The sequence below is a fragment of the Mustela putorius genome, unplaced genomic scaffold (assembly GCF_011764305.1).
Source record: "Mustela putorius furo isolate JIRA1106 unplaced genomic scaffold, ASM1176430v1.1 tig00000129_pilon_pilon_pilon, whole genome shotgun sequence".
NCBI classification, from domain to species: Eukaryota; Metazoa; Chordata; class Mammalia; order Carnivora; family Mustelidae; genus Mustela; species Mustela putorius.
This window is the reverse complement of record NW_025421290.1, coordinates 41,871,564-41,889,705: the sequence shown is the minus strand read 5'-3', so window position 1 is coordinate 41,889,705 and position 18,142 is coordinate 41,871,564. Positions and strand designations below refer to the sequence as shown.

The window sequence follows — 18,142 nt, the reverse complement described above, 5'->3', positions numbered from 1 at the left end:
GGTGCTTAACTGACTGACCCTCTCAGACACCCCTAACATTTAAAGATAGGGATGGATTATATAGCGTGCAATACCATCTTTCTGTTTCAGCAAATTCAGTGAGCTCAGGCCAGAATGATATATAGGTTCTGTTAAGATTCTTAAGAGTATGCATTTAATTTATACATCTTACTGATTTACCTTTTTTTTTTTTTGTAAGAGAATTTGAGCTTGGGCCGGGGCGGGGGGAGAAGGGGAAGAGGGAAAGAAAGAGACTCTTAAGCAGGCTTCATGCCCAATGTGGAGCCCCATGCAGGACTTGATCTCACGACCCTTAGATATGACTCGAGCTGAGATGAAGAGTTGAACGTTTAACTGACTGAGCCACCGGGGTGCCCCAGGAATCCATTTTATATGTATTGGTCTGAAGATAATCCTATTGGGTATATCCTCAGCTGACATTTTGTGAGGTAATAACGTAGCTGCTATTTTTCAAAATTGCAAAGTCATGTTGACAGACCTTGTAATGATTTCTTATTTTCATTTACTATGAATCCTGGAAAAATTGTTTCAGTAGAGTATATCGAAAACAAACGGAATAAAGAAGTAGGTCAAGCTATTTAAAGTTGAATTTTGTGAGACAGCTTCTGGTCCTTGTATTTACTACTTAAATGAATTATTTTTATCAATTTACTGAATTATTTTTTTCAAATTAGTGATTTATTTCAATTGATTAATAAAAGAATGATTTATATTATAGTGTCAGGTTACTAATTTATGAAAGGAAATATGAATCAAGATAATTCTTACCATAGGATACCCTATTCTTTTTCTTTCTTTCCTTTCCTTTTTTTTTTTTTTAAAGATTTTACTTATTTATTTGACAGAGAGAGAGACAGGAGAGACAGCTAGAGAGGGTACACAAGCAGGGGGAGTGGGAGAGGGAGAAGCAGGCTCCCTACTGAGCAGGGAGCTGAGGGCTCATCCCAGGACCTTTGAGGATCATGGGATCATGACCTGAGCCAAAGGTAAATGTTTAATGACTGAGTCACCCAGGCACCCCACCCCCCATTCTCTTTCTAGCATGATTAGGTTTACTTAGAAAAGCATTTGTAAATCAAAACATTGATGCTTCTCAAGTTATGTTCTTAGATAATAATTCAGACTTCATTTGGGGAATTTTTTGGTAAAGAATGGAGCTCATTTTCTAGATTTAATGTTGAAAGATAAACTTGTACGAGTCTTAAATTTAAATGCATAAATATCTCTACCTTTCTGTTTTTATTTGCTGTTCTGACAGTTTAATAACTAGTTAAAATTTCCAAATGTATTAGTTATTTTTTTTATCCTAAATGAGGTTGGCTCCTACTTGTTGGCTTCAGAATAGGTATCTTAATCTCACTAGAAAGCCATTTCAACACAGAGGAGAGGATGGCTTAGTTTTAAAAAGAATTTTTGTGACTCACTAGTTCCATCTATATCATTTACATTCTTGGCTAATTGTATTTGGGAATATATATTTTGAAATAGTATATCTGAATATGTTTATTATATTTATACATAAATTTTTTTTTTACTGGAAAAGGTAAAAGGTGGGAAAATTTCTATAAAGTGTGTATGATTATTTTAGTCCATCAGTATGTATCCTTACTTTTATTTGTTAGGTTTTTTTTTCCTCCTTGCTTTTCATATCCACGCCATCTTCTCGTTCATATTTTAAGCTGCCCATCTCTAGCTCCTAGTACATATATGTTGATGATGAGTTATATACTATATTATTTTGGTCCCTTTTTATCTGGGTAATACATAATTTTAAGTGTTACTTCCCTAAGAAGAGCATTCAAATGTAACTAAAAATGTAAATACAAATATATACTATAGAGTGACATAAATGTAAAATGCAAATTAAACAGATCTAATATATAATATCTAGTATTTTTATGATTCTATTTATATTAAAATATTACATAGATAAAATTCAAACTTCTGCAGAAATATGGGTAGGCTCAAGTTCTAATGGTTCACTTGTAAATTAGTTGCCTTTGGGGAAGATGTATTCAGAGTTTGTTACAGGTTCCCAGTTGGCCCTCTGAAATCAATTTGACTTATTGTATAGTTGGATTTATAGAAAATTATATTTCTGTATTTTGTTCTTTTTTTTCCTACGCGAAAGTATGCATGAATCTCAACACGGGGAGAACTTTTCCCTTTCCCTCTGCAACCCTGTCTTCTGAAATGAAATATTTACCTAGAATGCTTTATCTTACCCCCAAAGGAGCCTATGGAAAGAGGCCTGAATTCCTGGAGCTGTGATTGTGCTACGAAAGCCTTTTTAAAGTTCTTTGGGGACAGCCTGTATACGACAACTGTAAGGCTTAATTCATTTCCTTTCTGATCTAACTTCTTTCCTTACCCCTAGTTGACTCTCATTTTCTACTAAGCCCATCCTTCCTCCCTTTCCCCTCAGCGTTCTCTCTGTTTGCCAGAAAGGAAAGGTGGTATAGATAGGGAACTGTTCTGCACATGGTAGGAATTAGCTCATCCATTTATATTCTTTTTGTGAATAAGCCAAAAGCGATTTTCCATCAGCATAATCAGCATAAGCAGAGGTGTGTCCCCTGTTTTTGTTTTATACTTTTTGTTTTTTTTTTTTTTTTTTTTGGTTTCAGATTTCTTTTATTTATCTTAAAGAGAGCGGGAGAGAGCATTATGTTGGGAGGGGCAGAGGGAGAGGGAGTCCCAAGCAGACTCTGTGCTGAGCATGGAGCCTGATGTGAGCTTCAGGTCCTGAGCCCTGAGGTCATGACCTGAGCTGAAACCCGGAGTTGGTCTCTTAACTGACTGCACCATGCAGGTTCCCCCAACTTTTTCTTTTTTTTAACCTATTTTAGTAGCAAAAGAAGAGCAGTATTTCATGCTATTTGTGAAAATTATAGGAAATTCAAATTTCAGTGTCCATACATAGTTTATGGGAAAACACCTTGCTTGTGTGTTCATGTAGTGTGTGTATTGTGTAGGGAACCTTTCACACTGCTAACCTAACAGCAGAGTTTCGTTTCAACAGATCGTATCACCTGTAAAGCATGAAATATTTTTTGTTTGGCTTTAAACAGAAAAAGTTTGCCAACCATTGATTTAGAGGCAGGTAGCCATCATGATTAAGAAGAACCAAGGAGTCTGGAGTTAAAATTGCTCCTTAATGCCTCATTCTGAGACCGTGGGCAAGTTACTTATCGCCTTGTGCCTCGGTTTCCCCATCTGTAAAAATAGAAGAATCACAGTGCTGACTTTGTGAAGTGATCATGAGGGTTAAATGAGTTCATATATGTAAAGCACTTAGAAATGTGCCTGGTGCATGGTAATCACTAAGTATTAGCTTTCAGTTGATATTTAAGTATAAGATGTTAGTTGTTTCTAAGTATTAGATAGCAGATAATCACTTTGTAATAGGAACTGGAAAATATGCTTTGAAATCAGTTCTGTTTGGGAATAGTAACAAATTTATTAAATACTTATTTGTTAAGTGAATAAAATACTTATTTATGATAAAGTGAAAAAAATACTTATTTGTTAAGTGAATGCTTCCAGATTTTGATGAACCGGTGTTCAAAATAGTGAAATGATGAATATAACACAAAGCATAGTGAGCATATGTCTTTATATTGCTGCTGCACATAAAATGAACATTGTATAGAAGATTGTTTTTCTGCCATGCAGTGGGCTAGCCATTGGGGGGAATTACTCGATGTTTGAAATGAAATGTAAGACATTTATTTCATGATTGTGATAAATCTAGTATGATTATTTTTGTGATTCCCATTGTCTTTCTCAAAGAGTCCTATCAGAAATGTATTTGGCATGTTTAATAGCTTGACCCTATTACAGGTTTTGTTTTTTTTTTTAATCTTATGGATAAACTGTCAGAATTTAAGGGACTAAACTGTGCATGTAACATAAAATTTACCATTTAAACACATTTTTAAAATGCATTATTTGGTAATGTTAAGTATATTCACATTATTGTGCATTGGATTTTGAGAACTTTTTCATTCTATGAAACAAGTCTATACCTATTAACAACTTACTATTTCTTCCTCTTGCCAGATTCTGGTAACCATCATTCTGCACTTTACTTTAGATACCTCATATAAGTGGAAACATCCAGTATGTTGTCTTGTTGGGATTGAGTTATTTCACCTGGCAGATGGCCTCAAGGTTCATCTCTGTTGTAGCATATGACAGGATTTCCTTCCTTTTAAAGGCTGAATAGTATTCCATGATACGTAGAGACCGCATTTTGTTTATTATCTGCTGATGGACGTTTGCATTGCTTCCACCTGTTGGCTCTTGTGCATATCGTTGCTGTGAACAAGGGTGTACAAATACCTCTTTGAGATCTTGCTTTTAGTTCTTCTGGGTAAGTGTTCAGAAGTAGGATTGCTGGATCAAACATGGTAATTCTTAATTTTGTGGGGCCACCATACTGTTTTCATAGAGGCTGCACCATTTTACATTCCTGTCAACAGGGCACAAAGATTCCAGTTTCTCTTCCTCCTTGCCAACACTTGTTAATTTCTCATCTTTCCTCCCTCTCTCCCTTGATAGTAGCTATCCTAATGGTGTGTGGTATTATTTCATTGTAGTTTTGATAGGCATTTCTATCCATCCAACGTTTAAGAGAGATGATCTTATTAAAAGTATCTAACAGGGAACGCCTGGGTGGCTCAGTGGGTTGGGCCTCTGCCTTCGGCTCAGGTCATGATCTTGGGGTCCTGGGATTGAGCCCCAGTTCGGGCTCTCTGCTTGGCGGGAAGCCTGCTTCCCCCTCTCTCTCTGCCTGCCTCTCTGCCTGCTTGTGCTGTCTGTCTCTGTCAAATAAATAAATAAAAATAAAATCTTTAAAAAAAAGGCATCTGACACAGTATAGCAGTAAGGAGGCTTACCACTGTTTTGGGGTCTATATTTGATCTGAATATCTAGAGCTATCTAACAGCCATTAATACTTGCTGCTGTCCTTAGGGATGTATAACTGAGAACTGAGATATTTTTTAACTTTTTGCCAATAAGGAGTGAGGGTGAGAAACTGCCTTGATTGGAACTTGATCTATTGCTAAGTCATCCATTATTGAGATGAATATAGATCATGTCTCTGTGAAAGATGAAAGCTAATATGAAAACCCGTTTGTCACTATTAAAATTTTAACTCTTTTCTTCTAATTATAAAATAAATACATACTCATTACCCAAAAAAATCAAGAAAATACAGTAAAGCACAAGTTTATATTTGGAATATAATACACACCGTGTTTGTACAGTTACTGCAACTGTATTCTGCTGCAGTTTTCACTGTCAGACTCCACTGGCAACTAGTCTAACAGTTTTCCGTTTTCCTTTCTATTTTCAATTAAGTTCTTTCTCCATTTTTTGTATGAAAGTCTTATTATAGTGTTGCATATACAAGAGTTTTTATCAATTTTATATTTAATGATAGGAATCGCTAGATCTTGGGTGATCTAACTATCAATTTGTATTTCTACCAGTACTTAATAAGAATTCTAGTTCTCCATATTTAGTTTAGTTTTTTTTTTTTAATATGGAGGGGTATTAAATGATATATTGTGGTTTTCTTTTACTTTTTTCCAAGTAGGCTCTACTCTGAACATGGGGACTTGAACTCACAACCCTGAGATCAAGAGTCACGTTCTCTACTGACTGAGCCAGACGCCCCTATACTGTGGCTTTAGATTCTATTTTGTTTTTTTACTGATAAAGTTGAACATGTTTTCACATGTTGTTTTATTGGCTATTTGTATCTGTTTTTCTGTGTCAAGCCCTTTTATTGTCCTTTGTTTGTTTGCCTCTTTGTTACTGATTTCAAATATTATTTATACATATTTATTCTTTATTGCATCTATATATATATGTATGTAAATATATACGTACATATATCTATATAATACATGTTTTAATGGGTCTTCTAGTTTGTAGCTTGTCTTTTCACTCAGCTTATATTGTCTCTTGAAAAGAAGTTCTTAATTTTATTTTATTATTTTTTTTTTCTTTCTTTTTTTTTTTTTTTTTTTTTTTTTTTGAAAGATTTTATTCATTTATTTGACAGAGAGAGATCACAAGTAGGCAGAGAGGCAGGCAGAGAGAGAGAGAGGAGGAAACAGGCTCCCTGCTGAGCAGAGAGCCCGATGCGGGGCTCGATCCCAGGACCCTGAGAACATGACCTGAGCCGAAGGCAGCGGCTTAACCCACTGAGCCACCCAGGCGCCCCTTATTTTTTTTTTTCTAAAAGGAATTCTATCCTTTTTTTTTTTAAGGATATACTTTTTTTTTTAATATTTTATTTATTTATTTGACAGAGAGAAATCACAAGTAGATGGAGAGGCAGGCAGAGAGAGAGAGAGAGAGAGAGGGAAGCGGGCTCTCTGCTCAGCAGGGAGCCCGATGCGGGACTCGATCCCAGGGCCCTGAGATCATGACCTGAGCCGAAGGCAGCGGCTTAACCCACTGAGCCACCCAGGCGCCCGAAGTTCTTAATTTTAATTTATCATTCCTTTACAGTGTGTGGTTTGAGAATCGTGCTTAAGAAATATCCTAAAGGTCATAAAGATATTCTTCTATATTTCTTCTAAAATTTTGAAAGTTTTGCTCTTTAGGTTAAAGTCTCTAATCCATCTGTCAGTTTAAGAAATTAAGATGTGTTGAATCTCATGTAAAATACATGTAGAGTTCACGTGTTTGCTTGAATACCATTAAGGCTATGATGCTCAAAGTTTGGTAAATGTTGCTTTAAATAATAAGGTAGTTTCAACAGTGGAAAAAAGAAAATAAACATATGAGGTGTTTTACATTAGTAATAGCTATTTTAGGAGATATGTTAAATTATTTTTCACAGTCTTGACCTCAGTTGTGGGTGATAGTTTGCCATTGTGATAAACTTTAAATTATAGACCACTGATTTCTGACTGAACTGGGATGAATACTTGAGTGTGACTACATAAATAAGCAGATCCCTGTATTAAGAGGTTAGTCATTTTTGATACGTATGATATACTTTTTGATACATAGGATATGTAAGATGCATAGATATTTAAGATGTAGAAGAGACCTTGAAGTCTGTGATGACTGCCAGTCTTTATCTTGAGCTTGCCAGTGCTGACCTTTCTGGATATTCAGGGAGGGCCTTGTTTGTCCAACATCAGTATTATAGCACCTGCTACCCCATCTTCGTTTGTTGCCATCCACTCTTTGTGGTATCCTAGGGAAGAAGTCAAATCACCCTTTCCATATAAGCAATTTGTACCTGTAGATAGACCTTGAAGTGAAGATAAAATAGATCAACATTTATTATCAGAGAGCAGTTAATGTGCTTGGTCATCAGCATTAACTTGAAGATAACATCTGTGGTAAAATATTATAACTAGGATGAAACATGACCTTTGGAAATTAGTACTTTTTAAAGTATTGTTTGTTATGGAACATAGTAAGTCAACGAGTACCTGCCAGGGCCATCTGGCTGGCTCGGTTATTAGAGCATATGACTCTTCATCGCACAGTGGTAAGTTTAAGCCCCATGTTGGGTGTGGAGCCTACTTAAAACTAAAAACTAAAATAAACAAACAAACAAACAAATAAATAAATAAGTAAAAGACACACTTAAAATATTTAGAAGATATATAAAAAGGTACCTGCCAAAAAATCTAAAAATAGATACTTTAATTTAGAATTGGATTGTGGAATGGGATACAGAAATTGTATTTGTAACAGAAAAATAAGCAGTTTTATCTCATAAAGTTGTTTTTTTCCCCCTAGAAAAAGAACCTGTTTTCCAATGAGATGATGCTTGTTGATAAATAAAATTATGAATGTTTTTGAAAATATTCCTTTGAAAACACAGGATCAGTATGCCTAATTTAATAAGATAAAAAAGCAAATAGTAAATACTACTTGGTTTGCACTTTTGGTATATAATTATAAAACTGAGGGATAGGTGTCCTAACTGGTCTTTAGCTGTTTGGTTTTGATTTTAGAGGAACCACAGGAATTTTTTAACGGCAGATACCATTTGAAATTTTCTTGTGTATTAGTAAGGTAGTTACAGGGAAGTTTTGTGAAACATTTATGATCATACTAATATTTTCAACTGTGCTATGTAGTGAAGTAATGTAAGTAGACAACAAACTTGAATAAAATCACACAACAGCCCAGTGTGTGTCTATGCATTTTATCCCTCCTGGGTAAAGTGAAACTTAGAGCACAGCTGTCCTCTGTCACCTAGAAACCTCCAGAGTAAATGGACAGGGCTTCTGCATTTAAACCATAGGGTATAAAATAAATGGATAACTTCTGTAGTTTGAGTAGAAAATATAAGTGTTCATCATTCATCTGATAGCGGTTTCTGGTATGAAATAGTCACTTGAATTTTTATTTAGTTTTCAGCCTTTTCACTGTTCAGTGTTTTAAGAGAAGAAATTCTGTTCTTACTATATAGATCCTGTACATAATGTTTTCTGGCATTCAGTAATCTACTACTGGTAGCAATAGAATAGTAGGGAGAGAGAATTTATTTCAATCTGTTTTAGGTATTCGTAATCTTTGGCTGTCTACATTCAGATAAGATAGACCATTCAAATATTAAGCCGCCTCTTTCTCTTTTCCCATTTGGAGGGGCATTAACATTTCCATGGAATTTGTCTACCACTCTGAATGTAATGGTGAGGTTCTTTTCTTTCTATCTGCTTAATTAATATAATCAATAATTTTTATCTTAATAGGGACTATGGTGAATAATGATGGAACTCTGACTTATTTTTCATTGACAATTTACATTTGAGAATGGAATTGGTATCGGTGTGTAGTAAAACATGCAATGACTTAGGCATGAGAAATATTGGTTAATTTTGTCATTAAGATGGGTAATATTGGGGTGCCTGGGTGGCTCAGTGGGTTAAAACTTCTGCCTTCTGCTCAGGTCATGATCCCAGGGTCATGGGATCAAGCCCCGCATCGGGCCCTCTGCATGGCAGGGAGCCTGCTTTTTCCTCCCTCTCTCTGCCTACCTCTCTGCCAACTTGTGATCTCTGTTTATCAAATAAATAAAATCTTTAAAAACAAAAACAAAAGATGGGTAATCTTGGCTAAGTCATTCAAAGTTAGTAAGTCTCAATTTTCTGTCTGAAAATGAAGGTGTTGAACTAAATGATTGCCAAGAATTCTAATTCTTACATGAACATGGTGTATAGAAACTGGCATCATGCAAAACTTTTGTAGATACTCTAAGCAGTATGTGTCTGTATGTGTTTGTGTGTTTACTTTGGAATTTTTGTCAATGTGTGTGTATTTGTTTTCTTATTCAGGATGCGTTTTTTTTTTAAACCAAAAAATAGATTTATTTTAAAGTTACAAGTTAAAACAGTTTCAAACTCGAATACATTCTTAACAATTCTGTTTTAGAGGTTGTTTTTATTTTTTAATTTAGCTTAAGATCCCTTTAAATTATACTTAGGATCTCTTTAATTTAAATCATACTTATAAATTTAGCATTCATTTTTAAATACTTAGATTATCTAATAAATCTAAGTACTAAACTTCTCTAAACCTGGTATTTATGGATTTTTCTTAAAATTTTAAATACAGTTTGGATTTTTATTTTTATTTTTTAAGATTTTATTTATTTATTTGACAGAGAGAGATCAGAAGTAGGCAGAGAGGCAGGCAGAGAGAGAGGAGGGGAAGCAGTCTCCCCACTGAGCAGAGAGCCCAATATGGGACTCGATCCCAGGACCCTAAGATCATGACCCGAGCTGAAGGCAGCAGCTTAACCCACTGAGCCACCCAGGCGCCCCCAGTTTGCATTTTTAAAGTCATAAACCTAAGTCAGTCATTCAGTGACATTTAAATTGAATTCACAGGTTTAATTAATTAATTTTTAAAAGATTTTTATTTATTTGACAGAGATATCACAAGTAGGCAGAGAGAATGGGAAAGCAGGCTTCCTGCTGAGCAGAGAGCCTGATGTGGGGCTCAATCCCAGGACCCTGAGATCATGACCCGAGCCAAAGGCAGAGGATCAACCCACTGAGCCACCCAGGCACCCCCACGGATTTAATTTTTTAACATGAAGGTTTCCTTAATCCAAGTTTTAAAAATACCAAATATATACCTACTATAAGCATATGCAACTCAAAAGTAGCAAACTATGGGCTTTATTTACTTTTGTTTTTCCCCCTCCCAATTCCAACCCGCTTTCTTTCCTTCTCTCTCCCTACAAAATAACTTTTTTTTTTTAATCTTTTATCATGTTTGTATTCTGAACCTACCTGGTTCACCAGGACCTTTTGTTTTACCATCTCAAGCAGTTCGAAGTAACCTTTCCAAGCAAATTTGGAGCTATGTTCTCAGATGACTGGGGTTAAATCTTATGAAATTTAGAGCTACAAACACTGCGAGTGATTTGTATCTTATGAAAATGGGCATAAAGTTTCTGGTTTTATAGTCTCTGCCAGTGGCCATGTTTTCCAAATGGGGTGGTCGCTGTGCCTGTCACCCCTGGATCCAGGTCCACACCAGTAGATCCTTAGGTATGACGGGTCTGCAATCCTCATGCCTAGGAAGCCTCTCTGTTTTTTTTCAGTTAATCTGTTTCTTTTTGCTTGATTTGTTCTGTATTCTTTTTTTATTTGTCAGGCTACAATTTTCAAGTATTTTAGAAGAAGACATAATTGGATTTTGCATGTCTCCCATGTCTTATCTGCATTTTGAGTCATAGTTCAAAGGTTATTTTTCTAACAGTTTTAACTCGAACAGCTTTCTAGAACCCAAAGAATATTTATATCCTGAAGATATAAACTCTCTGGAAGAGAGTTCCAGAGAGCATATAAACAGGGCTTATATATATTTGGACCACAATCCTGTCTTACTCATGTATTATGTAATGTGATACCTGACTCTCCAGTTGTATCATAAGCTTTTAGGCATGGACTTTATACTGTGCTCTCCAGTGGAAATGTAACTCGTGCAAGCCACATATGTAATTTAAAATTTTCTAATAGCCACATTAAAAATAAATAAAAAGAAACAGATGAGAATAAGTTTAGTTGTGTGCTTTACTTAATCCAGTATAATCTAAACATTATTTTGACATGTAATCGATATAAAATCGAGATATTTTGCACTCCTTTTTTGCATACTGTATCTCCAAAATCCAGTGTTATTTTATTCTTAGAGCACATCTCAGTTCACACTAACCATCCCTCTGATGCTCAATTGCTACGGGTAGCTCGTGGCTACTATCTTGGGCTGTCTTACTGCCTTACACTTTTATAACTTAGTGCTAATTACATCATTGCCGTTTTGTGTGTGAATGTGTGTGTATCATTTTAGTTACAGATTTCTCTAATTGAATAAAATATAAAATATTTTTTAATGCCTATCTTTATTTTCTTTCTCTCCAAGGCTCTTCCTTCTTCCATGATTATCGTAGCAGTTTACTGTCCTGTGATAGCCGCTGTTTTTGTTGTTCTGAAAATGGTCAACTACCGACTCCACAGAGCCCTGGACGCCGGAGAAGTCGTAGAGAGAAATGCGCGTGAGTTCCCGGATCAGCGAGCCAAGGCTGAGCAGGGCAACTGTTCAACCAGAAGAAAAGACAGTAACGGACCGAGGTAAGGAAACCCATGGCACTCAGTTTGTAAGGATGTGCGTCACGCTTGTGTACAATGATGGGATTCTCTTGTTGTGTTGTACTGCGGTTTTGATATGTGGGTTTAAGGCAGTTACAGATCTTGCCACAACAGGTAACAGGACGGGTACAGATGATCACATTAGATCCCAGCAAAGCTCACAGGCATATCTGAGGGATTAAGTAACTGTCCTAGCTTTGTTACTAAATAACAAGCTAGACCAATAAAAGTTATAATTGTAAAATAGTTAGTCACACCAAGACCAAAACCAGTGAAAAACTGTGAAGAAGTAATTTTAAAGCATGGCTTATAAATCTTAGCATTTGTATTTTACTTTAAATAAAATGTGTATATATCTTAAGCAAATTGTGATAATATTTTACTTGATATTTTTAATCTACATTTTTCACTTTATTGTAAATATTTTTCAGTTATATATTTTCACCTTAGAAACTTCGCTGTTCCTTCCCTCCATCTTTGTATAACTGACCTCTTAGGATTTAAGTTTGTGTAGATGTTACCTCCTCCTAGAGGTTTTCTTTCCCCTCCCAGCCAAATATTCCTCTTGTGGCTCCCAGTCACATTTCTCGTCATTGCCTCGGCCTCATCCCCTTTCTCTTGTTGACAAAAAGATTTATTTCATTCATAGTAAGAAGTTCACTATGATTTCATAGAAATGATAGGTACCACTAATAATAAGTCTTCAAAAAACAGTTACTATATGAACACTTGTTGTGTGTAATTGTCCTTACAACAGTTCTGTGAGATAGATACTATAGTTATTCCTGATTTATAGATGAGGAAACTAGAGTGAGAAGGAGGAAATATTCCAGGGCCTCTCATCCGGAGTTCATGTTTTTAACCGCTCTGAGTTGTTTCCACTCAGTATAATATGAAAAGTGGGTACTCCTCTTTTAAGGTAGGTAATGTTTCTGCTTTCCAGTACATCGAGTTTATCCCTTTTCAGTTATACTTTTCTCCACCCATAACATCATCACACTGTTTGTTCATTAGCACATATTCATAACATTATTTCATGATGTTCATAACATTAATCACTACTTGAAATTGTCTTACTTAATCATTTGCATTATATGTTTCTTGAAGGCAGGGGCCTTGTTCTTCCTGTGAACTATTTTATTCCCAGATTCTAAAGCAGAGTCACTGATAGGTACTCAGAAAATATTTGAAGTAGTGAAAACATTTTTTCTGCATACTATTTTTTTTCTATGTTTAATAACTACAGTATTCCATTTTGTAGGTATGTCATAATTTTACTGTTTTGATATTAGTTACTATTTCAAATTTAAATTTGTATGATAGATCACTGTGATGTTAAAATTTTTTTTTTAAAAGATTTTATTTTTGGGATGTCTGGGTGGCTCTGTTGCTTAAGTGTCTGCCTTCAGCTCAGGTCATGATCCCAGGGTCCTGGGATCCAGCCCCACACTGGGCTCCTTTCTTAGTGGGGAGTCTGCTTCTCCCTCTGCCTGTCATTTGCTCTCTCTCTCTGTCTCTGACAAGTAAATAAAATCTTTAAAAAATATATATTTTATTCAATGGTGGGACTTGAATTCACTACCCCAAGATCAAGAATTGCACAGTTCACCAACTGAGCCAGCCAGGTGCCCCTGGGATGTTTTCATTTTTAATGATTAAAATTTTAACTATAATTTGGCAGAGGTAAAATACTAGAAAGCTATACCCATTTTTAAGTTTTTCAGTATATATCGCCACATTCCAAAGATTAACCTTCTAATTACCACTGTCAGCAATTTGAGGGCTGCTTTTTCTGCACATTGACAACATTGAGTGTTTGGTATTTAGACAAAACTCTGGTAGATAGCTCACTGTTTAATTTTTAAGTTTTTGGTTTACTAGTTAAAATGGATGTATTTTTCTTGTGTTATTATTGTTACATATTTACTTTGTGAATTGTTTATTTTTCTGTTGGTGATTTTTGCTGTTTTTTTGGAGAAGGTATTTATGAAGGATTTTAGTTCTTTATATTTTGTGTCAAATAATTTATAGCATTTGATTTATTTATGTGCCACAGTTTATTTTTGTGCAGTCTATTCTGTGAATGTTTATTAGTTCTGCCTTTGATACCAAGTTGTGTGAGATTTTTTTCTTCCATATTATGTAAATGTTTGCCTGTGTCTGCTTTCAGCATTTTTATAATTTTTCATCTTACATTGTAGTCAAGCTGAAAACATTCTTTTTTTTTTTTTTTTAGGTTAGTCCCAACACTATTGAGTGAATAATGCATTTTCCCTCAGTAATTTTAAATATTTTCCTTTTCATGTAGCATATGCATATATACTTATATCAATTTCTGGGCTTTGTTTTCTGACCCATTGATCTCTTTCTCTTTTGTTTATACCATACTGCTGTTTATTTTGTTCTGTTTTGTTCTTTATTTTGTACTGTTTTTATGGCTTACTAATATGCTTATCATTTAGCATTGTGAATCCCTTTTTAGTATTTTTTTGTTTGAGTGTTATCTTAGTTCTTCTCATGCATAAATAGCTGACCCCTGAACAATGAGGAGGTTAGGGGCACCAAACCCCTTCCCCTGTGTAGTCAGAAATCCATGTATCAGGGCCCCTGGGTGACTCAGTCGGTTAAGCATCTACCTTTGGCTCAGGTGATCCCAGGGTTCTGGGATCAAGCTCCGATGAGTAGGGAGCCTGCTTCTCCCCCTCCCTCTGCTGCTGCCCCTCTTGTGTTCTCTCACGCTCTCTCAAATAAATAAAATAAAATAAAATAAAATAAAATAAAATAAATCCATGTATAACTTTTGACTCCCCTCCCCCCAATTAACTACTAACAGCCTACTGTTGACTAGAAGCCTTATTGGGAACATAAACAGTCAATTAACACATGTTTTGTATGTTATATGTATTATGTATGTACTGTATTCTTATAATAAAGTAAGCTAGAGAAAAGATTGTTTTTAAAGAAAATCATAAGGAAGAGACAATACATTTACAGTACTGTAAAATGTAGAAAATCCACATGTAAGTGGACCTGCGTATTTCACAATTGTGTTGTTCAAAGGTCAACTGTACATAGTTTTTTGTGAGATGCCTCTTTTGCTCATCCTCCAGAAAATTCCTTTAGACTTGATAAGTGTATTCAATATGGAGAAAACTTAACCTTTAAAATATGAAGTCTCATCAGGGACATGGTGTATATATCCATTTTTTTACCTGTCTCATAAAATTTCATATATTTTCTATGGGTTCTATGTATTCCTTAAGTCTATCTTATTTTTATTAGGAAATGCATACCCTTATATTATGAGTAAGCAGAGAGAATGTACACTCTGCACTTAATCTGCTAGGGCTTGAATCACTTCCTGACTGTATGACCTTGGGGGGAGTTACTTAAGCTTTTTATGCCTTGGCTTTCTCACCTGAATGATGAGGTAAATAAATAAAATAATACTATAAATAAATGAATAAATAAAATTAGAAGTATATATATATACTAAATATAAATATGTATAATACATATAAATAAATAAATATAAAATATATAAATAAAAATACTATATCTTTTTTTTTTTAAGATTTTATTTATTTGAGAGACAGTGAGAGAGCATGAACGAGGAGAAGGTCAGAGGGAGAAGCAGACTCCCAGTGGAGCTGAGAGCCCGATCTGGGACTCGATCCCGGGACTTCAGGATCATGACCTGAGCTGAAGGCAGTTGTCTAACCAACTGAGCCACTCAGGCTTTCCCCAAAGTACTATATCTTATGATATAGGATATAAAGAATGTATGAAAGATAATACATATAAAGCATTTAGAATCATTCCTTTTCTTTTAAGAGGGGGTGGGGCAGAGGGCAAGGGAGAGAGTATCCTCAAGCAGATTCCTTATTGACCACAGAGCCCAAGGTCATGGAGCTCAATCCCAGGACCCTGAGATCATGACCTGAGCCAAAGGCAGACACTTAACCAGCTGAGCCACCCAGGTCTTCCCGTGTTTTTAATTCCTTTCCTTTCATTACTGAATTGTTCTTCCATTTTCTTTCAGTTTAAAATTTAAAATTTAAAAATTTTTATTGTGAAATGTATATATTCCTAAATAGCTTATTAATCATATCATTCAGTATAATTTAGAGAATAATAATAAAGTGACTATTTGATTACCCACCAGAAAACTTAAGAAATAGGTTATTATACCAATACTGTACAAGCCTTTACATACCTCTTTCCCATTTCATTGTTTTCTTTTTCCTTCCAGAATGATCATTATCTTGAATTATGTTAATAATTCCCTTGCTTTTCTTTCTTATCCAGTCTTTGTACATATTACTAAACATATTAATCTGCCTTAGGATATCCTAAAGAGAATAGTACTATATGTATTCCTCAATGAGGAACTTTTTTGTCTGAAATACTGTATTTTATTGGCTTATTTATGTTGATGCTTATAGCTTTCATTTATTTGTATTTACTGTTGCACAGTTTACTACTGTGGGAATAGACTACAATTTACTTGTTTATTTTATTTATCCATGTGTTCTGAAGACACATTATTGTATGTGTTTCTTGGTACACAAGATATCTAGTGAATATAAACTAATTCATAGGGTATTTTCATGTTCAGTTTTATTAGATAATTCCAGCCTGTTTGGGACTTTATACTCCCATCATTAGTATGTGAAAGTTCTTGTTGTTCCATATCTTCATCAGTATTTGATTTTGATAAGCCTTAAAACTTTGCCATTCAGATAAGTGTTAAATGTGCCTCATTGGGACTTTCAGTTACTTTCTGATTACTGATTTCTTTTTTTCTTTTTTTTTTTTTTAAAGATTTTATTTATTTATTTGACAGAGAGAGATCACAAGTAGGCAGAGAGCAGGCAGAGAGAGAGGAGGAAGCAGGCTCTCTGCTGAGCAGAGAGCCCGATGCAGGACTTGATCCCAGGACCCTGAGATCATGACCTGAGCCGAAGGCAGCGGCTTAACCCACTGAGCCACCCAGGCGCCCTGATTACTGATTTCTAATTACTTTCTGATTACTAATGAGGTTGGGCATCTTATCATACATACTTGGTCCATTTAGTTTTTCTGTTCTTTCCAAGGCCCGTTCATGTCTTGTTTTATTTTTCTTTGGACTTGTGTTTTTCTTATTGAATAATAGGAATTTTAAAAATAAATTTATGATACTACTACTTTATCGGATATATACATTACGGACATTTTCTCCCAGTTTGTGTCTTGCCATTTTGCTTTCCTTCAGGGGATTTATGATTAGCATATGTTCTAAAATTCAAGATTTACCATTTTTTCATAATTAGCATTTTTTGTATCTTGTTTAAGCAGTTATTTCCTACACAAAGATAAGAAATATATCTTATTTCTTCTTTTAAAAGTCATATTTCTTTTGTTTTTGGATTTCAGTTCAAATTAATTTGTAGTGTCAGGTAGGGATTGGACTCTTGTTTCTTTATGAGTAACTGGTTTTATCAGTGTTTGTTAAAGAGACTGTCTTTTCCTTGGTGATCTGTAGTACTCACTCTGTCATAAGCTAAATTTCCATATATGGTAGGGGTGTTTATGGGCTCTCTTTTCTGTTCTGTTGATCTGGTTGTTTGTGCCTCTGTCATTACCACACTGTCCCAGTTATTGTAGCTTCATGACGTGGCTTTTGATGTCTGGTGGGGCAGACCTCCTACTTCTTCTTTTTTTCAGGAGTGACTATTATTCTTGGCTCTTTATTCTTTGATACAGAATTTATAGAATTATATATTATATTATATATGTATAATATAATATAGAATTAAATATAGAATTAATAGAATTTGTTGGGCAAAGTCTTTGAGAACATAGGTTTTTATAGACATTACATTGAATATGTAGATTCCTCTGCTGGGAATTAATAGCTTTACAATATTGAATCTCTCCATTTACTTAGCCTTCTTTAATATCTTTCAGTAAAGATATATCACTTCTTCATTAAAAGACTTGCATAGCTTTTGTTAAATTTGCCAAATTATTTTATAGCGTTTTCATTACAGAAATTTTTCATAATTGCCCTTTCTGGTTTTTTTTCTCCTTTAAATATAACAGTTTTTTTATCCAGCAGCCTCACTAAACTCCCCTATTAATGTTGCAACTTTATAGGTATTTCTTGATTTTCTATAAGTGACAACAGTTTTATTTCTTCCTTTCTAGTCCTTATAGTAGTTTAACTTTCATAGGCTATGACTTCTAGCCCGTGGTTAAAGTAAAATAGTTTTGGCTTACATCCTTGTGTTTTTCTAATCTTCAAGTGTTTTGAAGTTTCACCCTTAAATGAAGTCTTTTTTGTAGCTTTTTGTTCTTGATATCTGTTTTCCCCCATCCTCCCACTTGGACTCACATACCCTTCTGAGGAGAAGAAATGGACAGGAAATAATTTCATTTCCAGAGCCTATCACTGTGCTTGGTACAGTATAGTTGTCAGTTTGTTGCATGAA

The 18,142-nt window shown here is 34.8% G+C and overlaps 1 protein-coding gene across 7 annotated transcripts in view; it reads left to right on the top strand.

The window, feature by feature from the left end:
* PCNX1 (pecanex 1) overlaps positions 1-18,142 on the top strand; it is a 156,649-nt gene that overhangs the window by 26,254 nt on the left and 112,253 nt on the right. For 5 of the 7 annotated variants that reach the window (XM_013057454.2, XM_013057452.2, XM_045072914.1 and 2 more), the window contains exons 2-3: positions 2,255-2,347; positions 11,443-11,651. In XM_013057454.2, coding sequence (XP_012912908.1) covers positions 2,255-2,347; positions 11,443-11,651 — 302 coding nt within the window. The remainder of the gene's footprint in view (positions 1-2,254; positions 2,348-11,442; positions 11,652-18,142) is intronic. The other 2 variants (XM_004754809.3, XM_004754804.3) reach the window with 1 other exon arrangement.